The 26,181-nt window shown below is 45.2% G+C and overlaps 1 protein-coding gene across 6 annotated transcripts in view; it reads left to right on the top strand.

Annotated features, from left to right (window-relative positions):
* Nucleotides 1-26,181, top strand: part of SENP6 (SUMO specific peptidase 6) — a 234,313-nt gene that overhangs the window by 110,110 nt on the left and 98,022 nt on the right. For all 6 annotated transcript variants that reach the window (XM_073569311.1, XM_073569310.1, XM_073569306.1 and 3 more), the window contains 3 exons: nt 17,243-17,469; nt 17,658-17,828; nt 21,143-21,176. In XM_073569311.1, the coding sequence (XP_073425412.1) occupies nt 17,243-17,469; nt 17,658-17,828; nt 21,143-21,176 (432 nt within the window). The remainder of the gene's footprint in view (nt 1-17,242; nt 17,470-17,657; nt 17,829-21,142; nt 21,177-26,181) is intronic.

Below are 26,181 nucleotides of genomic sequence, written 5' to 3'. Positions count from 1 at the left end.
TTTTTTACAGGGGTATGGTACCCAGGGCCTGGAGGACAGTCTACTCTCCTCCACACCGTGGGTACCAACCGCACATGAGACGCTTAATTTCCAGCATGGTGGGCATAGCCACATGCGGGAAGTAAGCGATTCTCATGTATTCCTATGGGTGCGGAATCGCGGCAATTCTTTGCGATTCCGCACAAAGAATGAGCATGCTGCGATTTTTTCCGCGATGCGATTCCGCCGCGGAAAAAAGCGCAGCATTAGCACAGCATGTGCGGAATGCCATAGGAATGCATGGGGGGCGTTCTGTACACGATTTTTAAGCGTTTTCGCGTCGAAAATCGCGGCAAAAACGCTTAAAAATCGCTACGTGTGCACACAGCCTGAAGGAGAAAATTATTATTTCTTTTCCAAAGATTTTATTCTTTTAAACAATGGGGAGAGGGGAAGACAGGGGAAAGAAAAAAAAAAAAGGGGGGGGATGGGGATGAGAAGGAAAGATAAGGGGAAGTAGGGAAATTTACAAGTTGACAACATGTAAAGAAAATGCAAAACATGCATTAATGATGTCATTTTACAAACGTATCTTGCCAACGCCTAAACACGTAGAATACAAGATTATACAATAGAATGATAATAGTAATAAAGAACATAAAAACACACAAATGAGCATAATGAGTGTCATTACAGATCTAACCCTATGTCAAATAGTAGATACAAGATCAGATATGTCAGAGGCAAAACTAAAACAGCTTTTATCGAGATTACTAAGTGTTAAAGGATTCATTCAAGTTATAGTAGTAGGGAAAGTAGGGTCCCATTTAGACCATTTCTTGTAGAAGTTACTGAATTGATCGTTAGCCAATGCGAAATGCAACTCGTGAGATCTGTGTTGAGTGATCAACTGTAAGATATCATCAACTTTGGGAAGGACACGGTTCTTCCAATGGAATGCAATGGAATTTTTTACCACAAGACAAACATGGATGACTATATCTTTTAAGGCAGGGTCCAATTCCTCTAGATTAAGGGAAAGTAGGGCCGAGTGAGGTGTGAGGGTTGTGGTTTTGCCTGTAAGTTTGCTAATAATGCGGGAGGAGATCTGCGACCACAAGGAATTAACCATTGGGCAACTCCTGAAAACATGTAGGATGTCTCCCTTCTGGCGGCAGTCCCTCCAGCATAGAGGCGAGTTCGTAGTCCCAATATGGGCAAGTCTATTGGGGGTATAGTACCAACGAGATACAACCTTAAAATGGGTCTCCTGCAATGAGATGGAGAGTACGGAGTGATATGATAAAGAGAGAGTCCTCCCAGTCTTCTACAGTGAAGGATGAGTTTAAGTCTTTCTCCCAACTCAGCATTGAAGGGCTTTTTGTCAAGGCCGTATCTTGGTTGTAGTTATCATAAACAAAGCCATGACTCCAGAAAATACAATGACCACAATTATTTAGTATTTTTATAGATGACTCAGCGAAGTTTAGTTTCTTGTCGAGAAATATTTTTATATTATCCTTAAGAGTAAGGTGTTCGAGAAACAGGGACGAGGAGATATTATATTTAGTTTTTAGTGTTTGAAAGGATAAAAATTCCGTCCCGTTAAAAATGTCTTCTAAGTTTGATATTTTTAAATCAGCCCAGATGGGGGATAATGAATGGTTAGTCAGAGTAAATGAGTGTTAGGGGGAGTTTTTAAGGATGGTCGTTTTATGGGATCCTCTTTTTGGTTTAGAGATCTTAAACCAGGCAAGTGCAACAGCTTGAAAGATCGGATGGGTAACAGAGTTTGGAAGGTTGTTAGCTATGGCATTATAGATTATGGATCTAGGGTGCTTATTGTTATTAAGTGTAAACTCTTAAGTCAAGCCAAGCCGGGGGATCTGAATCTAATAGCCAGTGGGCACTTTGTTTAACCGCTTCCCGACCGCCAACGGTAGATAAACGTCGGCGCTTGCTGGGCTCTGTGCAGCGCCGACGTTTATCTACTATCTACGTTTATCTACGTGCGGGACCCCCACGTACCTTATAATGCAGGGATCCCGGCGCACAATGCATGCTGCGACCCCTGACCTCATCGAGACCTGATTGGTTCAGGTCCTGATGACGTCAGATCACAGCAGCCAATGAGAGAGCTCGCTGGGAAAAGTTTGTTGTAGCAACAAACTTTCCCAGCGATCTGCCTTATAAAAATGCTGTTTCTCCTCAGAGCTCCTGTCAGTGAGAGATTTGAGGAGAAACAGTGTTACAAGTGCTGCTGGCAACAGCTGTGCCAGGCAGCAATTGTGCTATAAAGTAAAAAAAACAGTTAAAAACACAGATAAGGCAGGTTAGGGCTAGTAACAGTTAGGGTTACTGTAAGGCTAAAGTTAGGGTTACGTCAGTCAGTCACGTCAGTCACGTCAGTCAGTCACGTCAGTCAGTCACGTCAGTCAGTCACGTCAGTCAGTCACGTCAGTCAGTCACGTCAGTCAGTCACGTCAGTCAGTCACGTCAGTCAGTCAGGTCAGTCACGTCACGTCAGTCACGTCACGTCAGTCACGTCACGTCAGTCAGTCACGTCAGTCAGTCACGTCAGTCAGTCACGTCAGTCAGTCACGTCACGTCAGTCAGGTCACGTCAGTCACGTCAGTCATGTCACGTCAGTCACGACACGTCAGTCACGTCAGTCAGTCACGTCAGTCACGACACGTCACATCAGTCAGTCACGTCAGTCAGTCACGTCACCTCAGAGTTTTCTATTTCTGGAAAAAAAAATAAAAACTAATAAAATGGCCCGTCCGTATTATAGTACAGAGGAAGCTTATGCACTGTTATGTTATGACAGTGAAGAAAGTGCAGTGTCAGATGGCGATGTGGATTTCGTGGGCTTTAGTAGCAGCGACAGTGATAGCTCAGAAATGAGCAGTGACTCTGGTCCATCTTCACACACAAGGACCAGTACAACAAGAAGGACAAATAGCGCTTCTGGAGAAACGTCTCCAACTCCGGGAACAATGCCCAGTACTAGCGCTGTCCCTAGTGCTCGTGAATTGGCGCACGTCAGTGTCCAAGGGGCTTTGCCTCTTGATGTAGCATTTCCCAGATGGGAGGCTTCGGATTCGGCTACTCCATTCATCCCTAATTTTAATGCCATTCCTGGTATAAATGTGGAGGTGGAAGCTCTGACATGCGCCCAAATGTTGGTTTATCCCCACATATGGGGTGTCATCATACTCAAATTGCACAACAACTGTTGGGGTCTAATTTCTCTGGTTACCCTTTGGAAAAAAAAATTGAGGGCGAAAAGGTAATTTTTTTGTGGAAAAAATATGATTTTTTTTATTTTCAAGTGGTGCTCCTTCCCTTTCAAGCCCTGCCATGCGCCCAAACAGTATTATTCTCCCACATATGGGGTATCGGCATGCTCAGGAGAAATTGAAAAGCAAAATGTATAGACCATTTTCTTCTGTCACCCTTGCGAAAGTAAAGAAAAAAAAGTCTAAAGGAAAATTTTTGTGAAAGAAAAGGAAATGTTTATTTTTCCCTCCACATTCCATTCATTCCTGTGAAGCACCTGAAGGGTTAATAAACTTCTTGAATGTGGTTTTGAGTACCTTGAGGGGTGCAGTTTTTAGAATGGTGTCACTTTTGGGTATTTTCTGTCATATTGACCCCTGTGATAAAACACTCCGGGATCGCCTTTGCTGGGGTCAGAGGTCACGTGCATTCAGCATGAAACTCAGGCGCAGAGCTGGGATTCGTGTATAACTGACCCTGGGTCAGGTTTATTAACGGTGAAAGCAATGCAAAAGGAAATAAAACATAAAACAAATCCTTGCCTGTCCGGCACTAACTAAACAATGGACAACCTAACTACCAACTGGCGGGCTTCTCCCGTCCAGCCAAACCACAGTTGCAGTGGGCACTGCTTCCACTCACGTGTGTCTCTCACACAGACAGGCTCTCTGTGTTCCCAGGCTGAGACACTCACACAACCACCTTGCATCCTTTTATATCCACCTCCCATTATCCATTAGTAAGCAGGTGCGATACTGACCAGACTAGGCCACATAGGAAAGGTATCTGGGCGAGATATACCTGCCCTCATCCACTATTCCCACATGATTCTCACACCCCCCCAAACTCACTTCAACTGTGAGGTGGTCCCTAAAAAAATGGTTTTGCAAATTTTGTTGTAAAAATGAGAAATCGCTGGTCAACTTTTAACTCTTATAACTTCCTAACAAAAAAAAATTTTGATTCCAAAATTGTGCAGATGTAAAGTAGACATGTGGGAAATATTATTTATTAACTATTTTGTGCGATATAACTCTCTGATCTAAGGGCATAAAAATTAAAAATTTGAAAATTGCAAAATTTTCAAAATTTTCACCAAATTTGCATATTTTTAACAAATAAACGTCATAGCAAAGAAATTTTACCACTGTCATGAAGTACAATATATCACGAGAAAACAATGTCAGAATCAGCAGGATCCGTTGAAGCGTTCTAGAGTTATGACCTCATAAAGTGACACTGGTCAGAATTGAAAAAATTGGCCCGTCACGAAGGCATAAACAGGCTCGGGTGCGAAGGGGTTAAGTAACAATAATAGTGGGCTGTGATGTCAGGGATTCTTATACCTCCTTTCAATCTTTTCATAAATAAGGTTTGAGTAGCCGTTCTGGACTGCTTGTAGCCCCAAATGAAAGAATTAATCTGTGCCTGTAAGTTAGAAAGATGGATGGAAGGGATAGGGAGTGGTATACACCTTAAAATACATAATATTTTTGGCAACGTAAAGAGCTTTGCTGTAAGGATCCTTCCCCACCATGATAGAGATCTATCCCTGAAAATCACGCAATCCTTATTTATTAATTCAGATATTTTTTTAAGGTTGGATTTAACTAACCCAGTGAGGTTACTGTTCACCGTGATTGCCAAATATACAAATTCCTTGTCACACCAGTTAAGGGAGGTTGCAGTTTTAATACATCTGGTTTGGTCCTTGCTGATGTTTAACGGGAGAATGTTAGACTTGGGTTCATTGATTTTAAAATTAGACAATGATGAGAATTTGTTAATTTGTGAGAGAGCCTCAGGGATGGAGATCTCGGGTTTGGTTAAAGTTAGGATTACATCACCAGCAAAAAGACTGATCTTATGATGACGATTTAAGGTGTTTAATCCTACTATTTTGGGGTTTTTCCTGATTTGTTCGGCCAGAGGTTCCATAGCTAAATTAAATAGAATGGGGGAGAGGGGGCAACCTTGTCTAGTGCCATTCGCTATGGCAAATGGCTCTGAGACATGGTTGTTGCAAATTACACTGGCTCTTGGGTCTGAATATAGGGCCATGATGAAGGATATCAGATTATCATCGAACCCAAATTTCTTGAGTGTCTGTTTGAGAAAGCACCAACTAAGTCTGTCGAATGCCTTCTCGGCCTCGAGTGACAACAGAGCCATGGGTGTTTTTGATGAGAGAGCCCATTTTATGGTATTGATGATTCGCCTTGTTTCATCCGCTGGTTGTCTCCCTTTTGCAAAGTCCATCTGATCATAGCTGATCAGTTTAGGAATTATTAGACTAAGCCTATTCGCTATGATCTTAGAATACAGCTTGATGTCTGTGTTAACCCCTTTCTGACATCAGACGTACTATCCCGTCCATGGGACCCGGGCCCCTATACCCATGGACGGGATAGTACGTCTAGCGCGATCAGCGGCGCCCACGTGGTGAGCGCCGCTGATCGCGGCCGGGTGTCAGCTGATTATCACAGTTGACACCCGGCACAATGTGTCAGGGGCGGTCAAGGACCGCCCCCGACACGTTAGCCCCTTGCACACCGCGATCAAACATGATCGCGGTGTATCGGGGGTTAAAGGGAAGCATCGGCAGGGAGGGGGCTCCCTCCGTGCTTCCCTGAGCCCCCCACAGCAGCACAATGTGCAGCGCTGCTGAGGGGGGCTCTTTCCCTGCAGGCCCCCGAATCCAAGATGGCGACAGGGCCTGCAGGGAGCTGGCTTCCTCAGTGCCTGCAAAGCGCAGGCATGAGGAAGTCTGCAGTAGTGCCTGTGACAGATCGCTGATCTGTCACAGTGATCTGTGATGTGACAGATCAGCGATCTGTCACAGGACAGTGATGTCCCACCTGGGACTATGTAATAAAGTTAAAAAAAAATAAAAAAAAGTGTTAAAATAATTTTTTAAAAATCGCCAAATAAATTAGAAAAAAAAAATATTCCCCCAATAAATCCATTTTTTGGAAATAAAAAACAAAACAAAAGTACACATATTGGGTATCGCCGCGTCCGTAACGACCCGCCCTATAAAACTCTCCCATTAGTTAACCCCTTTAGCGAACCCCTTAAAAAATAAAAATAAAAAACGAAGCAAAAAATAATGATTTATTTATTATTATACCGCCAAACGAAAAGTGTAATAACGCGCGATCAAAAAGACGCATATAAATATCCATGGTACCGCTGAAAACGTCATCTTGTCCCGCAAAAAACGAGCCGCCATACAGCATCATCAGCGAAAAAATAAAAAAGTTATAGCTCACAGAATAAAGCGATGCAAAAATAATTATTTTTTATATAATAGTTTTCATTGCATAAAACCACCAAAACATAAAAAAATGACCTAAATGATGTATTGCTGTAACCGTACTGACCCGAAGAATAAAACCACTTTATCAATTTTACCGCACGCGGAACGGTGTAAGCGCACCCCCCCAAAAGAAATTCATGAAACGCTGGTTTTTGTTCATTCTGCGTCCCAAACATCGCAATAAAAAGCGATCAAAAAATGTCACGTGCCCGAAAATGGTACCAATAAAAACATCAACTCGTCCCGCAAAAAATAAGACCTCACATGACTCGGTGGGTCAAAATACGGAAAAATTATAGCTCTCAATATGTGGTGATGCAAAAACTATTTTTACAATAAAAAGCGTCTTTTAGCGTGCGACAGCTGCCAAGCATAAAAACCGCCATAAAAAGTAAATCAAACCCCCCGTTATCACCCCCTTAGTTAGGGAAAAATAATAAAATAAAAATTTATGTATTTCCATTTTCCCATTATGGCTAGGGTTAGGGCTGAGATTAGGGTTAGGGGTGTGTTGGGGTTCGGGTTGGAGTTAGAATTGGGGGTTTCCACTGTTTGGGCACATCAGGGGCTCTCCAAATGCAACATGGCGTCTGATCTCAATTCCAGCCAATTCTGAGTTGAAAAAGTCAAATGGTGCTCCTTCCCTTCCAAGCTCTGCCATGCGCCCAAACAGTGTTTTACCCTCACATGTAGGGTATCAGCCTACTCGGGACAAATTGCAAAACAACTTTTGGGGTCCAATTTCTCCTGTTGTTACCCTTAGGAAAATAAAAAATTGGGGGCAAAAATATCATTTTTGTGGAAAAAAAAAGATTTTTTTTATTTTCACGTCCGAGCGTTATAAACTTCTGTGAAGCAATTGGGGGTTCAAAGTTCTCACCACACATCTAGATAAGTTCCGTGGGGGGTCTAGTGTCCAAAATGGGATCACTTGTGGGGAGTTTCAATAGTTTAGGTACATCATGGGCTCTCCAAACGCACATGACATCCGCAGACCATTCCATCAAAGTCTGCATTCCAAAACGTCACTACTTCCCTTCTGAGCCCCGACGTGTGTCCATACAGTAGTTTTCTCCCACATATGGGGTGTCAGCGTACTCAGGACAAATTGGACAAAAACTTTTGGGGTTCAATTTCTCCTGTTACCCTTGGGAAAATGAAAAAATTGGGGACTAATTGATCATGATTGTGGAAAAAATACGATTTTTTTATTTTCATGCCCGGGCATTATAAACTTCTGTGAAGCCCTTGGGGGTTCAAAGTGCTCACCTCACATCTAGATAAGTTCCTTAGGGGGTCTAGTTTTCAAAATGGGGTCATTTGTGGGGGGGTTTCCACTGTTTAGGTACATTAGGGGCTCTCTAAAGGCAACATGACACCCGCAGACCATTCCAAAACGTCACTACTTCCCTTCCGAGCCCCGACGTGTGCCCATACAGTAGTTTTCTCCCACATATGGGGTATCGGCGTACTCAGGACAAATTGGACAACAACTTTTGGGGTCCAATTTCTCCTGGTACCCTTGGGAAAATAAAAAAAATGGTGACTAAAAGATCATGTTTGTGGAAAAAATACGAATTTTTTATTTTCAAGCCCGGGCGTTACAAACTTCTGTGAAGCACTGGGGGGTTCAAAGTTCTCACCACACATCTAGATAAGTTTCTTAGGGGCTCTATTTTCCAAAATGGTGTCATTTGTGGGGAGTTTCCACTGTTTTGGTACATCAGGCGTTTTCCAATCGTGACATGGTGTCCGATCTCAATTCCAGCCAAAAACGTCAAATGGCGCTGCTTCCCTTCCGAGCTCTGCCATGCACCCAAATAGTGGTTTACCCCCACATTTGGGGTATCAGCGTACTCGGGACAAATTGCACAATAACTTTTAGGGTCCTGTTACCCTTGAGAAAATAAAAATTGGGGTGAAAAGATCATTTTTGTGGAAAAAAATATGATTTTTTAATTGTACCGCTGTACGTTATAAACTTCTGTGAAGCCCTTGTGGGTTCAAAGTTCTCACCACATATCTAGATAAGTTCCTTGGGGGGTCTAGTTTCCAAAATGGGGTCATTTGTAGGGGGTTTCCACTGTTTAGGTAGATCAGGGACTCTCCAAACGTGACATGGCGTCCGATCTGAATTCCAGCCAATTTTGCATTGAAAAAGTCAAACGGCGCTCCTTCCATTCTGAGCTCTGCCATGCGCCGAAACAGTCGTTCCCCTCCACATATCAGGTATCAGCGTACTCAGGACAAATTGCACACTAACTTTTGCAGTCCAATTTCTCCTGTTACCCTTGGTAAAATAAAAAAAATTGAACCTGAAGTATTTTTTTTGTGAAAAAAAAGTTAATGTTCATTTTTTTTAAATATTCAAAAAAATTCCTGTGGCGCACCTAAAGGGTTAATAAACTTCTTGAATGTGGTTTTGAGCACCTTAAGGGGTGCAGTTTTTAGAATGGTGTCACTTTTGGGTATTTTCTATCATATAGACCCCTCAAAGTGGCTTCAAATGTGATGTGGTCCGTAAAAATATAATGGTGTTGCGAAAATGAGAAATCGCTGGTCAATTTTTAACCCTTATAACTTCCTAACAAAAAAAAAATTTTGGTTCCAAATTTGTGCTGATGATGCGGCGAAAAGCCGGGCCGCCGGATCCGGCCTGCAGCCGTGACACCGGATGTGTGTGCGGCGAGACAATACGGCTCGGACATTATTAAAGGAGCCGCAGGACGAGGTGGACAGAGGCAGCCGATGAGAGACAGCTGCTGAAAGGGAGGGGAGGGGAGGAGAGGATAGGAGAGGGGAGGGGAGGGGAGAGGGGGGTGGAGAGAGAGAGACATGGGGGGTTAACACTTAGTGTCCAGGCGAGAGAATCTCTCTCTTGCCGGGCACTTGTGGGGTTAACCCCACAGAGATCTCTCTCTCTCACCCAGACACTGTGAGTGTTAACCCCACAAGTGCCCGGCGAGAGAGATCTCTTACAAGTGTCCGGGTGACAGAGAGAGATCTCTCTCTCTCGCCGGGCACTTGTGGGGTTAACATTCACAGAGTCCGGGCATGCGCTGTGGAAAAAGCCGGTCCGGCGCTGACAAAAAACGTTGCAGGGAACGTTTTTTGCAGATGCCGGATGGCTAATTTTGCCGTGTCCGGCAACAACCGGACACGACGCATAACCATCCGGCACGATGCGGCGACCATGAAAGCTTATGGGACAAAACCGGATCCGGTGCTGGATCCGGTTATGAAAAATGTCGCCGCATCGTGCCGGATGACAAAAACCGGATGTGTGAAAGAGGCCTAATAATGACGCCTCTCACAACTGCCTTGTGAGCACACCAATTAGTGAATGGGTTTGTCACTTCATCTCTATTCTCTCTAAAGAAGTTGTCTAAAGCTTCCTGGATGACGGTCTTGTGGATTGAATTATAGAAAATGTTTGCACTACACTTCCAGAGTTTGGCATTCTTCAAGGGAGGACCCAATAAAAGTTTGCCAAAAACCGGAGCGTGGTCAGAAATGGTTCTGTTTCCAATGGAGATTTCCTTAAATCTAGTGAGAGAAAATACATTTGTAACGATCAAATCAATCCTGGATGCAGATTGATGTACCTCAGAGAAATGTGAATATTCCCTCGATGTAGAATTAAAACACCTGAAAGCATCCAGTAAGGCCTCTTTCACACTTCAGTTTGTAGTGTCAGTTAAAATCTGCCAAAAAGCGGATCCGTTTGTAACTGATGTGAACGGATGCCATAGGATCCGTTTTGTGACAGATCCGCAGAATGAAGAATTTTAAAGGAACCGCTGGCCGAGAGAGAGAGAGATTGTGTCGTCCGCCAGAAAGGATTTCAGGGTTAATTTTCTCCCTGACTTCCTTTCTCTGGGCATGCGCAATGGTAAATGCGGATCCAGCAACAAAAAAAACGTTGCAAGGTCCGTCCAGGCATGCCGGCGGACGATAAAATTTTGGCGGATCCTCACAAAAATGGATCCAACGGATAGCCATCCGTCAAGATCCGCCAGTAGTGCAACTCAATGGGGGAAAAACGGATCCGCAAAAAAAAAAATGGCGGATCCGTTTTTTTCAAAACCTGGCGGATTTTGACTGATGGTCCAAAACGGAAGTGTGAAAGAGGCCTAACTCATTTTTATCTAACCATGCATTGAGGTTATCGAAATTAAGTCTTGAGCTTGAAGAAGAGTCCATAATATTGTTGGGAGTGATGTTGAAGTCACCTAAAAGGAATAAATCACCTCTTTTCACAATAAACACCTTTTTCATGACTTTGCTGAGGAATGACACTTGATCGCGGTTAGGAGCATATATATTGACCAGTGTACAGACCTGATCATTCAGTTTGCACACCAAGATATGGAATCTACCCCCCTCGTCCTTGTGTTCCTCCAAGGCTTCGAAGGGGATAGAATTCCCAATCATTGTCAGTACTTCAGCTTTCTTTTTCGAGTTACAGGACTCGAAGATAATGGATTTTTATGATGATTAAAGTAGGGGTGATTCTCGTGTACGAATTTTGATTCCAGGATGCAGGCAATATCTACACGAGAATCTGAGAGTTCCTTCCAGAGGATATGCCTCTTTCTTGGGCTGTTCAAGCCCCTGACATTGTACGATGCCACTTTGAAGCTCATGGTTACAATGCGTTGTGACTGACTAAGGATAGTCTGCAGCGGAGTTACGCTGGATGCTCAAGGAGAAGGTTGAACTAGCAACAACAAAACTTATAGCACTTTACTAACTACCAAACCTTTAGTTAACTTGTCGTCAACTTTGAATTTAGCTGCAGCGAAAAGGTTAACACAATAAAGAAATTGTTCAAGTAGTTCAATTACGAAACTACCTCCTTACAACGGGGTCCAGAATGTGGATGGGAAAAAAAGAGAAAACCTCCAATACGAGGTTAATCAAGCCAAAGCTGCCTGTTAAAACAAGGTAATCTTCCATGGCGAAAGCCTAAGTCATTTGCCATGGTTAGGTTGAGCTTCTTTCATAGACCTGAGGAAGTCTGCCCCTTCTTCTGGTGAGAACAGAGGTATTCTCCTCCCTCTGTAGAAAACCAGTAGCTTCACGGGGAATCCCCATTTGTAAAGGATACCTTTCTCCTTTGGTGCAGATGTTATGCTTTTGAATGATCGGCGTAGGTCCAGAGTCTCCTTGGAGAGGTCAGGAAACACTTTAAGATCCTTGTGTGGATCCAGGAAAGTTTTGTTGAATTTCAGATTTAAAAGTTTAAAATCTTCTCTTTAGTTTGATAAAAGTGCACCCTGAGAATGGTATCTCTAGGGGCCTCTATAGGGAGCTTAGGAGGAAGGGGTAGCCTATGGGCTCTGTCAATGATAAGGTGAGATGGTGTTAGAACAGGGATGGCCTGCTTAAAGATTTCCTGAATATGGCCCGAAAGTTCATCTTGGGAAATGCTCTCCGGGATTCCTCTAATTTTTAGATTATTTCTGCGGCTTCTATCTTCGAGATCCGCCGTCTTGGTCCTGAGCTTATGTGTTTCCGAAGATACAGTAGGTATTCCAGGTCCACTGAGTATTCTGACGATCTCTGCTCAAGCTTATGTATCCTCTCCTCCTGGTTTACTAATTTTTTTCTCCACCGTCTCGCGGAATTCTTGAAACTGCAAGTCAAGTCTTTGACTTTGAATGTCGAGTTTTTTGTCAAGTAGGGTACTTAACTTATTGAATAGGACCTCCATGTTATCAGAGGTTTGATTTCGGAGGAGCAATGTCGAGATCCAAATTAGACCCAAGTGTTTCCATCTTGGACCTGCTTTTTGCCGTAGTTGTGTTTGGGGAGTAGTCACTAGATTCTTCCTCAGACTAAGATATCCCTGCCGTATTTGAGTATTTTTCACCATAGGTTCCCGGCATTCTCCGTTTGGCGTTTATGGAGGAGTCCATGCTTTCTTGTAATTGGACTTCTGGTACAAATGTAACGTTTCTACCTCGATCCGCTTGGTGAACAGAGGTCTCTCGGAGGAGATCTAGATCTAATGGGGCTCCGAGCATTGACTTGGTCCCTTGAATGATGTCGGTTGTTAAATGATTTGTCAGATTTCAGAGGGTTTTGAGCTTTATTTAAGGGCGAGGTTAAATTATTTCCCCCCTGGTTTTAATGCCACTCATGATGCTGTAGGAGGACCCACTTAGATGCTGAACCGCAAAAACTTAACCAGCGATCTCAGAAGGATGGTGAAGTTGGCCGAGATCTCTGTTGTGACTCCAAACGAGGGTGCGCAGAGAGGTCGCAGTGGGTGAAGTTATTATTTATCTCAGGATGCGTTCTGCCGGGATGACAGCTGCGACTTCAATGGAAGACGCTCAGGAGAGGTTGCAGGTGTGATGGAATTGGAGACTGAGGTGCGTTCAGAGACTTTGCAGCGTCACCGTTTATCAGTTTGAGAGGATTGATCAACTGAGAACGCAGCTGCGATCTTGCGTCTCTGCTGATAAAGAGCCCCGATTCTAGGCTGATTTATGACTCTCTAGAAAGTCTATATAAGCTAAGGGGAGGAGGTCAGGGCGATCTATCGTGTAATACAGCCCCTACGATCTCCCGTGGTGAGCTTCTTTCTGCAGGCCGCAGTGTCTGGACCGGGGTCTCAAGGGAAACGCAGCTGCGTCCCGGATCACGCAACCAGAGGGGAAGGCTGGGTAGGCCTTACAATAAAATGCTGATTCCCACTTGCAGGTTGAGGGTCCTGACTAGCGTCGCTAGTGTGGGTGAGCTAGGAGCAGGTCCAGAGGGGTTGTGGAGTGTTGATTGAGGCTCTGGAAGCAGGGAGGCTGCAGTCCTGAAAGTCCGGGTGGCTGCACAGTGGTAATTTAGTCCGAGGCTTTGCGGCCCAGTGGCGTGGAAGGCCTCAGATGATTTCTATGCTACAGGAGGTCCCAAAATGTCAGTTTCGGTCTCAAAATGTTCCTAATAGGGTCAGGGGTCCTTCCTAAAAGCTATCCAGGCAGAATGGCATGGAGTAGTGAAGTTGAGTATCGGGTTGGGAGGTTTTTCTCAGGAACTCCCTATTCCTAATTCTCACATACTAGTGAGCTACTAGATTTTAAATTCATTTGGCAACTCATTTGATCAATAAATGAGTTTTCATAGAAAACACATACTTGTCTGGGTGACCCCAAACTTTTGAACTGTAGTGTACAGTATGTGTGTATATGTATGTGTGTGTGTGTGTGTGTGTGTGTGTGTGTGTGTGTGTGTGTGTGTATATGTATATGTGTATATATATATATACCGTGTTTTTCGCTTTGTAAGACGCACTTTTTTTCCCCAAAATGTGGGGGGAAAATGGGGGTGCGTCTTACAAAGCGGACATGCCTTACCATAGGCCGTGATCAGGGGGCGTCTGGGTGTCCGGCGGTTGCTGGCCGGTGCTGCAGGTGTCTCTGGTGCCCAGCGGTGCTGCGTTGTGTCCCCGGGGCTCTGCCGACATTGTGCGACAGGCCAGAGCCCCAGCATTTCCTCGGTTCCCTGTGTGTGTGCGGTGGTGTCGGTAAAAAATGGCCGCTGGCGCATGCGCAGATGGGATCTCGTGACCCAGCTCTCGAGAGATGAGATTTCAGCGCTGAGATCTCATCTCTCCAGAGCTGGGTCCCGAGATCCCATCTGCGCAAGCGCCGGCGGCCATTTTTTACCGGCACCACACACACACAGGGAACCAAGGAAATGCCGGGGCTCTGGCCTGAGTGCTGAATAAAGTTTTTTTTTATCTTCATTTTGGTGTTCCACATCCTCCTTTTTGCTCCCATCAGTAACTTACTACACCGCCAGACATGTCCCCCTACTTAAGCCAGTACATGTCCGGGGCCGTCTGAAGTTTGCTAGAAAGCATTTGGATTATCCAGAAGAGTATTGGGAGAATGTCATATGGTCTGATGAAACCAAAGTAGAACTGTTTGGTAGAAACAAAACTCATCGTCTTTGGAGGAGACTGAATGCTGAGTTGCATCCAAAGAATACCATACCTACTGTGAAGCATGGGGGTGGCATCATCATGCTTTGGGGCTATTTCTCTGCAAAGGGACCAGGACGACTGATCTGTGTACATGAAAGAATGAATGTGCCATGTATAGTGAGATTTTGAGTGCAAACCTCCTTCCATCAGCAAGGGTATTGAAGATGATCCCAAGCACACCACCAGGGCAATGAAGGAGTGGCTTCGTAAGAAGCATATGAAGGTCCTGGAGTTGCCTAACCAGTCTCCAGATCTCAACTCAATCGAAAACCTTTGGAGGGATTTGAAAGTCCGTGTTGCCCAGCGACAGGCCCAAAACATCAGTGCTCTAGAGGAGATCTTCATGGAGGAATGGGCCGACATACCACCAACAGTGTGTGCCAACCTCGTGAAGACTTTACAGAAAACGTTTGACCTCTGTCATTGCCAGCAAAGGATTTATAGCAAAATATTGAGATGAACTTTTGTTAATGGCCAAATACTTATTTTCCACCATAATTTGCAAAATAAATCTTGCGAAATCAGACAAGGTAATTTTCTGTATTTGTTTTCTCATTTTTACTCCATTAGTGGTCTGCCTATGATGTCAATTACAGGCCTCTCTCATCTTTTTAAGTGGGAGAACTTGCACAATTGGTGGCTGACTTTTTTTCCTAATTGTAAGTGTTGAGAAATCGGACACCTCTTTAGCCGCCATAATATCACGTACATGTTCGCAGGTTCTGATTTTTAACTCTCTGGAAGTAAGACCAATGTAAATCAGGGAGCAGAGACGTGGCATAATATATCACATGAGGTATGACATGAGATAAAATCGCAGATGTTATAGTCCCTGCTCCAGTGGTATTATACAAATGTCTTACAACTGAGGATATTAGGGCATGCCACGTAGACACCATAAGGGAAACAACCCTGCCTTGGGCCACCGGAGTTAAAAGGTGACTTTTTTTGCCACATAGTGGCTTCTTACATGGTGATCCGCTCAGGTTTTTGCTTCTTCTTGGTGTCATGCGTGAGGCAGGTGATAAATGAGCCATCAAAAAAGTATCTGATTTTCAATATTGGCCAGTGTTTTTTTTGTTTTTTTTTAATCTAACGGATCCGATCCCAGTGGTAATTAAGAGGTAGAGATGAAGTTGACATCAAGATTTCTTTGCTGCTCCATTTTTTTTTTTCGGCTGTGCCAACAAATGATCCCTTTTTATTGACATGGCCTGTCTATAGCCACCGTTAATGCATCTGCCACTGTATCCCCTAGCTCTAAATCTCATTAAGAATGGCAGATTGTCTCTCGAACTAAGCCACAGTGCAGCAGACCTGTCTGTTCCTCAGAAACTGGCAAACCAATATGGCCTTGATCACTGGATAGATGTGCCAAGGAGGCATGCAACATTGAGTTGACAGATGTTTCTTTTTGGAATAAATCATTCGACGAATCCATCCTCCCCGACACATAAAGTGATATCTAGAAAATCAATTAGACTTCGGTGCCATTTATATGTAAACTTAAGATTAAAGGGGTTGCTATTAAGGTCCCTCAAAAATCTAAATTGCTCGGTTTTGCTACCCTCCCAAATCATCATGACTTAGTCAATGTAATGAAAACAGCCTATAACCGGGTCTGAAGCGTGTACTTAGGCACCCTGGAAAATCTACCTCTCCCAAAGGTCAAGAAACAGATTTGTTTATGATGAAGCACACGCTGCGCCTATGGCAGTCCCCTGGTTTGTGAGAAGAATCTATCCTTAAACACAAAAAATATACGTGCCGAATGGAAACTGTCGCTTGGACATAGAAGGAAAGGTAACTCATTACATCTTGTGTGCAGTTCAAGAACAATTTGGTGAAACGTCCTCTTTTAAAGCTCTATAATTAAGGATGAAGCCATATGTTGGCATAATCCAGAAACTCTGTGGTCTTCTTTGGGTTTAAGCTTATTTAAAATGGACTTAAGGGGGTTTTACACATAGCGATATCGCTAGCAATATCGCTAAAACGTCACTGATTTTGTGACGTTATAGCGATATTGCTAGCGATATCGCTATGTGTGATACTTACCTCCGACCGGCTCCCCCGCTGTCCATCGCTGATCGCGCGAGAATGTCCAGCTCCATTCTCGTCGTCAGCTTCCTGCTGGGCTTCCTGCTGTGACGACGCTGGACGCGGGCGGGAGGACGTCAGGATCACTGTGTGTGAAAGGTGAGTATCGTGCGCTGCGTCGCTGCTGCATCGCTGTGAGGTCTGCCTGTGTGACAGCTCACTAGCAATCATTTAGCGATGCACCAGCGATCCTGACCGGGTCGGATCGCTGGTCGGATCGCTGGTGCATCGCTAATGTAAAAGGGCCTTTAGACATTTTAGAAGTGTTCAATTTTGCCAATTTTCACCTTCTCCTCTGTGTCCTATGTTCTGTTATGAATAAAATATGGCTAGAAGAGATTTCCAAATAATTGCAGTCTTGTTATCTCTACATTTTACGCAGCGTCACTTTTTTTTTTTTTTTTTTTAAATTTGGGGTTGTGTATGTGTGCGTACATGTGCACATGTACAACCATAACCCTAGATAGGCCTGAAAAGGTTTTAGCCATGTGTGGAAAGAATGCTTCAACTTAAAAATGTTTTAAGAAAAAAATAGATACTTATGTGATAAACTTTTACGTTTTTTCAAACCACAGTTATCCTGTCTAGTGATGATGAAGATAATGTTAGCACTGGAAGCACGAGCAGGATAGAGAGCATATCTCCTCGGCCTGCAGATTCTGCTTGTTCCTCTCCTGTTCCATCATCTGGGAAAGTAGAAGCTGCTCTGAGAGAAAACCGTTTAGGTGATAACAAATATAATAATCCAGCTGAGCCTGAGCCGCCTGTCAACATCCCGAGAAAAGCGAGAATGAAGGATCAGGTATCACAATGTTTCCATTAATCGATTGAATTTTACCTTCAAATATTGTCTGATTTCACCAGCTCATTTTTTTTCTTCTTATAAGCAAGTCACGAATTGATTTTCGATCACGATCTTATGAATGAGATGCAGTCAGTGTTATTTTCTGTCCTATTAGTTAGCACTAATTCTCACAATTTATTTTACAGTTTGGCAATTCCGTTGCAACAACTCCTATAAAGCGTCGTAAAATTTCCCAGATGCCTAGTGATTCAACCAACATGTTACCGTATACTGTCAAGTCATGTGAAAGCATGATCGTGTTGTGTCGGAATCTGCGTATTGGGACTCTTTGCCGAATAATAAAGGAACCTGTTGTGGTGAGTGTAAAATGATGAGGACTATCTGAAAAAAAGCTCTGTGATTCGGGTAGTCAGAATGCAGGTCATGTGCCACAAGCAGCAATAGAATGGAGCTGATAAGGAATAATGTGTTTAGGAAGAAGACGGATTGCACTAGTATGTATGTGATGCGCTTTACAAATTTGGCAAAGAATAAAATAAATTCCAGCTTTTCTCAAGTTGTGCGACAACCCCTCTTTGTAAGAAAGATCCCTCTCAATAGACTCGTTAGTCACTCTCGCCAGCAGAAGGAAAAACTCACTTTGTAGCTGGTCTCTGCTCTGGCTAATATCCCTAATGTTATTAAGTAAGCTATGTGAAAAGACTGTCTAAAGCTTAGTATTCTATTAGTGTAAAACAAATTTGAAGTGAATTGTACATAAATGTACCATTGCTCTGTAATATCGACTTTCTGGCCATCCTGATGGGTCACAGGGTTTGTATGACTATAGACCAGGGGTGGGGAACCTCAGGCCCCAGGGCCATTTACGGCCCCCGATGACCTTTTATCAGGCCCCCGAGCAGATTCTCAGGGACAGCATTCTTGGGCAGGGAGCTGTATTTTGTTTGCCACAAATTTCTTCTTGCTCTGTTCGCACACACATGCAGTATTCACTACTGAACATTGAAGGGCATGCAGTGAAAGATTAAGTCTTGAGACCAGTGCCAGAGTCAGGATGTACTTTGTGGGCGGAGTTGGTACGGCCCCCAAAGGATGGTATAAATATCCAAATGGCCCTTGGCAGAAAAAAGATTGCCCACCCCTGCTCTAGACGATCCACAAATATCTAGATGCAAGTTCCACCTCTCTGACACAAATCTTTCTCCAGAACAGGGGGTCCTCAATACCAGAATGGTTCCCTGGCCACAAAGACAGGAGAAGTGGCTGCGCGTTCTCTCCATACACTCTTATAAGAATTCCAAATGAGTGCACCGAGAATGGGGCACAAGTGAACACAGAATTGTAGACCCCATTCTGAAGTTAGATGCTAGTCAGAGGTGGGACCTGCATTTATTATACACTAGATGGTGGCTCGATTCTAACGCATCGGGTATTCTAGAATATGCATGTAGTTTATTTAAAGGGAATCTGTCACCCCATTTTTGCCCCATAAGCTGGGGCCACCGCCATCAGGGGCTTGTCTACAGCATTCTGTATTGCTGTAGATAAGGCCCCGATGAAACCTGAAAAATAAGAAAAACACGTTAGATTATACTCACCGGGGGGCGGGTACGGTGGGTGTCGCGGTCCGGTCCGGCGCCTCCCATCTTCATACGATTATGTTCTCCTTGCTTCTCCCTCGGCTCCTGCGCACGTGTACTTCATCTGCCCTGTTGAAGGCAGAGTAAAGTACTGCAGTGCGCAAGTGCCGGGAATGGTCAACAGGGCCGATAAAGTACGCGTGCTCAGGAGCCGAGGGAGAAGCAAGGAGGACAACGTCATCTTATGAAGATGGGAGGTGCCGGACAGGACGGCGACACCCATCGGACTGGACCGAACGCCGGGGTGAGTATAATCTAACTTTTTCTTATCTTTCAGGTTTTATTGGGGGCTTATCTACAGCATTACAGAATGCTGTAGATGAGCCCCTGATGGCGGTGGCTGCAGCTGATAGGCCAAAAATGGGGTGACAGATCCCCTTTAAATTCCGCGCCAATATCGCTGATTGCGGCAAATCCGTGGGACTGGAGATGACCCGCGGCAACCGTCGGGAGATCAGCAGCTAGCGCCGCAGATCTCCCGACGGTGGCGTGCGTCGTTCGAATTCAGCGCCAACTTGCGGCCGGACTGCGCCTGTCGCTGATTGGTTGCGCCCGGGCGCAACCAGTCAGCGACACGGGATTTCCGTTACAAACAGAATTAAGCGATTATATAGTAGATTCCTGCACATGTTCCTAAATGTTTATCCAGAGGCAACCCCTTTAAAGTGGTTATCCGGAAATTTTTTTTTTTTTTTCTTTTTCTTTTTACTATAGTTCTAAGAACTAACAGGCAAGTATTTGATAACCACCTTCCTGTTCTACCTGCCCTCAGTCTCTTCTGGCTCCTAGTGGTTACAGACAGCTCCTGCCGGCAAATCTGCGGCTTCCGCAGCTGCTTCTTTTGCGCTATGCTCTGTTGATGGGTCGTGACTGCCAGGGTCATGCTGATTGACATCCATCTCACTGCTGCATAAAGGTACCGTCACACTTAGCGATGTACCAGCGATCCCGACCAGCGATATGACGCGGTCAGGATCGCTGGTACATCGCTAAGTGGTCGCTAATGAGCTGCCACACAGGCAGATCTCACCAGCGACATCGCTGGGGACGGGGGTCGCTACTTACCTGTCACACTAGGCGATCATGCGTCCTCCCGCCCGGCTCCATGCTCATCGCTCGTCTATCCACTGGAAGCGCCGCAGGAAGCTGACGACGAGAAACAGTCCAGGACGTTCTCGCGCGATCAGCGATAACCAGCAGGGGAGCGGGTTGTAGGTAAGTATCACACACAGCGATATCGCTAGCAATATCGCTATAACGTCACAAGTTATAGCGATATTGCTAGCGATATCGCTTAGTGTGACAGGCCCTTAACTGAGGGGAGCTGGCTGTCTATCAGTATGATGTCAGCAGTCACGCCCAATGGACAGAGCAGTGCAGAAGAGGAAGAGCTGCTCTGTTGATTTGAAGCAACAGAATTGTCGCCAGGAGAGGGCTATGACCATTCTGATCCGGTGTTGGGTAGAACAGGTAGACAGTTAGTAAAATTGCCTTTTTGTCCTTAGGCCCATAGTGAAAAAAAATTGATGTTTTGACCTTTTTTTTTCCAGTCCATATTGTGTTAAAATAAATGGCGCCATTCAGAAATACAAATTGTGTCAGGAGACAAGCCTTCATATGGCTATGAAGGCGGAATCATAAAAAAAAGTTGGAAGACGGGCAGAAGAAAATTAAAATAGAAAATTTGCCATGTTGGGAAGGGGTGATAATATAGCTTTCTGTGACATTGATATACAGAGCTTAATTCACATATGGAACATTTATTCTTAGAAATTTCTGTCTCGTTTATCTGAATGTAATTTGCATAAACCCTTGTCCTTGTTAGTAGAAACAACCTATTCGTATGTTTGGAAGTGTTTTTTTGTCGCGCCGAAGTCTTCTAAGATAGGAATACTCATAGATATGTTTCTGGTGGAACATAATGTTTTAGGGTTGCATTGAGCCTTGTAGTTCAGCATGTGTGTAAATCCTCAAGTATTGTGAATTAGTTTTTGTCTGGGTAATACATTCTATATTCATTTGTTTTGCAGTTCTGTGTAGACCACATTAAGATTGTTCTTGAAGGTAAGCAGTTCACATTTCTTCACTTTACCCAGCAAATCTAGCTTATCTAAAGGGGTTTCCTGTAAAAGTTATCGCCCCTGGCAAAGTAACAAAAAAAAAAAAAATCCATACCTCTTGAGCAGTCACTTTTCCTCTGCTCTCCTGGAATAGGAGTTCTTAACCATTGCAACTCCTCTGGAAGTTGATACCCCATGGCCTGCGTGGGCAACCATTGAAAATGCAGAGAAGCTCTTCTGAATCAGTAGATTATAGTTTGTTTGTTTTTTTTGCTTTTACCAATTGACAACAACTTTTAAAGTAGAGTACAACCCTTTTAATTTGGAAATGCATATACGGTACCACCTTGTACTGGAGAAGGTGGTGTCAGTGAGAATACAAGAATTCTTATATTTCTTAGATAAGGTTTTGCAAAATTGATGAACCTCTCTGTTTACATTGCTGGTCTTAATTGCTGCAAAAAATATTGCGTCCAATTCATCAAAGACTTAACACCATCATAAAAAGATTGAAAAGTCACAAATTTTGAAGCAAATCGAGGCTTCACTTGTCCAGTGGTATTAAATCATTAAGAGGCGTATGAACAATGCCGGTCTTGATAAATCTGAGCCATTGTTCCTAGGGTCTTGCAAGGAGAGATGCTTGTTTTCTTTCTATCCTCACTTTACCAATGAAATGGGCAAGCAGAAACTCCATTTGGAAACCCCAGGTACAAGTAGTCAAATACAAGCTACTGCAAGCATTGCTATAAAAATTAATATTCATTTTTTAGCAATTGCGATTCCTTAAACCAGCACAAAGAGGAAAATTTAGGACGTTATTAGATGTGATAATAAAAAAAAAAATCTTGCCATTAGCTCCACAGCTTAAAAATGTAGCTCTAAAATAGTGAGAATTTGTATCCTGACACTTCATTGCCGCTTAGTGGAAGCTTGCAAAACAGCTGTGGTATTTATTACCATACATCTTTTCTGTATGCATGGAGTTGTGTATTAACTTACAGTGGGTGATGTAAGTATTGAACACGTCACCAATTTTTTAAGTAAATATGTTTCCAAATGTGCTATTGGCTTGAAATTCTCATCAGAGATCTGTAACAACTCATCCAAACCACAAAGAAAAAGAAATCAAACCATAGGTGTCCATAAATTAAGTTATATGTAATAATGAGAAATGACACAAGGAAAGGTATTCAGCACTTACGGAAATGTATTTAATACTTCGAACAAAAGCCTGTTGGTGATGACAGCTTCAAGATGCCTCCTGTATGGAGAAACTAGTCGCATGCATTGCTCAGGTGTGATTCTTCCACATAAACACTCTTCAAATCCTGAAGGTTCCGTGAAAACCTTCTATGAACACTGAACCTTGGTTCCTTCCATACATTTTCTACTGGATTCAGGTCAGGTGATTGGCTTGGCCATTCCAGCAACTTTATTTCTTTATCGCCTTATTGGGGGACACAGAATACCATGGGTGTATGCTGCTGCAGCTAGGAGGCTGACACTATGCAAAAACAAGAAAATTAGCTCTTCCCCGGCAGTATACACCCACCGACAGGCACCAAGCACCTCAGTTTGTGCTTAGTGTCTGTAGGAGGCGGACCGGGATCTCCCCAGATCCGCAGTTTTAATCCAATTTTCCTTTTCAGGTTTAGTTTGAACTTTTTAATTTTTCCTTCTTTTCTCTTTTACGTTCTTTTCCATCGGGAAACAGGGTATAGTTATCACTCTGATTTCCCATATCATGCGGCTGAGCGAGCAGTGTGGTGTCACCCACATCGCAACTCTCAGTACCGCAGGCAGGACTTTTCCCTATCACCTTCTGGTGACAAGGGTTGCGGACAGGTGGCTGGTTCTTGCCGAATCCCCCTCCTCACCCCTTTCTCGGGACAGGGCTGAGAGGAAGACGGCGATCGCAGGTGTTTCAAGCCGTCTTCTGCAGGATGCGGGTACAGAGGACTCCTTCCCCCCCCCAGCGGCCTGCCGTTTCCCCGTGGGCCCCTGTGGTCATCCTCTTCTGGGACGTCAGGTAAGTGCCTGTACGTTCCCTCCGGCCCCGCATAAGCTCCAGTGACATGGGAGAAGAAGGGACCTTGTTTTGCAGTTCCACAAGTTTGAATCTCCCGCCCTTTTCTGCCTGTCGCGCGCTCAGCCGCTTGCCTTCCTTCACTTTCCCTGCTCTAGCCAGGGAGTCTACGGGGATCCCCTCACTCACCGCAGCGTCAGGACCTGGTCAGATCATCCTTAGCGCGGTATGTCGGGCATGGGGCTGCGGCGCCGTCAGGGTGGGAGGCACTTTCACTTTCACTTTCCCCTCAGCGCGGGGATTTCCTCTGCTCTCCCTCCTACCTTCCTGAGCGCGCTCTTTTCAGCGCGCCCTTTCTAGCCCATCACAGGGCTTCTTTCTCTCTTGGATGGCAGCCCCCTCTTCTGCCATGCCCTCCCCAGTCGCTATTAACCAATCATGGCGTGGCCGCTAAGCTCCGCCCCCATCTCCCAGCACAGCGTTTCCTGATGCCTGAACCACTCCTTTCTGCTCTGCTTGGGGGACACTTCGGCGTTTTCTTCTGCTGCTCGCACAGAATCTCGGTAGGCTCGGCTCTGGGGCAGGGATTAGCTCTCCTCGGCAGTTATTCCCTAATATCTGCAGCCAATCAGTGCAGTTTACTTATGCCCAACCCTTCAGGGGATCTCTGCTTCAGGCCCACCGCTACCTATTACGCCTGTGGCACTGTAAAAAGAAGTGGGCATCGGGTCAGTCGTCCCCATTCTGCCCCCCCTGCAGTCCTTCAAATATGTCAGCATCTCAGGAACGCACAGAGTCCCGGGAGGAGGGCGCTCTTCCCTCCTCTCTCCCCCCCCGGAGTGGGCCGTTAGAATGTCACAGTCTGTTTTCTGACTTGACAAAAGTATCACAGTCGCTGGTCCAGGTCTTAGAACGATTACCTCAGCTATCCTCAGCCACCTCTGCCCCGACCACCTCTCGGGGTGAGTCGTCCACACCTGACCGCGACCTTCAGAGAGACAGACAGGGAAGGACTTCTAGGAAGCGGGCCCTGTCCACTTCGTCTTCGAGCTCGCAGGGCCCTTCCGCTCCCAGGCCTCCTTCTCCTTCCTCGGATGACAACCTTCAGTCAGGCGAGGATTCTCATTCGGAAGCTAGCTCAGAGGGGAACAGCGTTTCTAAAACGCGGGACATGGTCGATAGTCTTATTGCAGCTATCTTCCAAACACTAAAACTTAAACAGGATGAGGCTCCAACTCAGGAAAGCTCTGTTCTCCTTAGACGAGCCAGACCTCCGTCTCGAACCTTTCCCAATCACAACGATTTTGACACTACCTTATCCAAACACTGGGAGCGCCCTGAGCAACGTTTCTCAGGCCGCAAGTACTTGGACGTTCTGTACCCCTTTGACGCAGATCTGCTCTCAAAGTGGTCCAAGGCTCCCAAGGTAGATCCTCCAGTTTCCCGGATAGCCTCAAAAACTGTGCTCTCTCTGCCAGACGGGGCATCACTCAAAGATCCTACTGACAGGCAGATTGAATCTCTGGCTAAGTCTATCTTTGAGGCATCTGGCGCCTCTCTCTGCCCTATTTTCGCATCCGCCTGGGTGGCGAAGGTCATTTCCGCTTGGGCAAAAATTCTTCGCAGAGGCATCTTAGCGTCAGCTCCTCAAGACGAGTTGGCAGATCTTGCAGATCAGATTAACCAGGCGGGAAAGTACCTTTTGGCCGCCTCCTTGGACGCGGCCGGCTGCGTAGCAAGGGCTAACAGCAACATAGTAGCTGTACGCCGAGTCCTTTGGCTAAAGTCATGGAATGCGGACACTACTTCGAAAAAGTCGCTTACCAATCTGCCATTCCATGGATCTAGGCTCTTTGGAGCAAAGCTGGATCAGATAATTTCCGATGCCACTGGAGGTAAAAGTACTTCGCTTCCCCAGTCTCGACCAAAACGTCCTTTCAACAGAAGGGGGTTTCGACCGTTCAGGCCCTTTCGTCCCTTCTCTGCCACGGAGAGAGCCACTCAACAGGATCGGCCGCCTGCCACCAGGGAGCGGGATCAGAGAAAACCTTCCTACAAACCCGCTCCTCGCTGGAGATCTAGAGGTCAATATTCCAGATCTGCAGGAGCCAATTCCGGCAGATTTTCGTCTAAGTGATGGGTCACCCCCACCTGGAATTTCTTCCAGGGTGGGAGGCAGACTTTCCTTTTTCGCGGATGCTTGGCTGTCCGTTGTCGACGACGCTTTGGTCAGAGAACTCGTCGCATCCGGATACAAAATCGAATTTGCTTCACTCCCGAACAGATGGTTTTTCCGGTCTCGGCCTCCGCGACAGCGGGCCCAGATTCCGGGTTTTCTCCAGGCCATTTCCTCCCTTCTTTCCGCCGGAGTCATTGTTCCTGTTCCCTCAGACGAACGGTTTTCCGGGTTTTACTCCAATCTCTTTGTAGTCCCGAAGAAAGACGGCTCTCTTCGTCCTATTCTGGACCTCAAATTGCTCAATCGCCACGTGAAGATTCTTCATTTCAGGATGGAGTCTCTTCGGTCGGTGATTGCTTCCATGGAGCCCGGGGAATTTCTCTGCTCAGTGGACATTCGGGATGCCTATCTGCACATTCCAATTTGTGTGCAACATCAGAAGTATCTTCGATTTGCGTTTCAGGGAGACCACTTTCAGTTCACAGCTCTTGCTTTCGGCCTGGCTTCAGCGCCCCAGGTTTTCACGAAGGTGATGGCGACCGTCATGGCCATCCTTCGCTCCAGAGGGATCCTCATCATCCCTTATCTGGACGATCTTTTGATCAAGGGTTCGTCTCGCCAGGACTGTCTCCGGAGCCTTCAGATAACCCTGGACACTCTCAGCCGCCTAGGTTGGCTGGTCAACAAGGAGAAGTCCATTCTGATCCCCACCCAGCGTCTGACCTTTCTGGGTATGGAATTCGACACGGAGCTAGCCCGTGTTTTTCTTCCAAAGGAAAAATTTACAACTCTGTCCAAGGG

This window comes from Dendrobates tinctorius, unplaced genomic scaffold (assembly GCF_039654945.1).
Source record: "Dendrobates tinctorius isolate UK_male_01 unplaced genomic scaffold, ASM3965494v1 ptg000024l, whole genome shotgun sequence".
Classification (NCBI taxonomy): Eukaryota; Metazoa; Chordata; class Amphibia; order Anura; family Dendrobatidae; genus Dendrobates; species Dendrobates tinctorius.
This window is presented reverse-complemented; position numbering and strand designations above follow the sequence as displayed.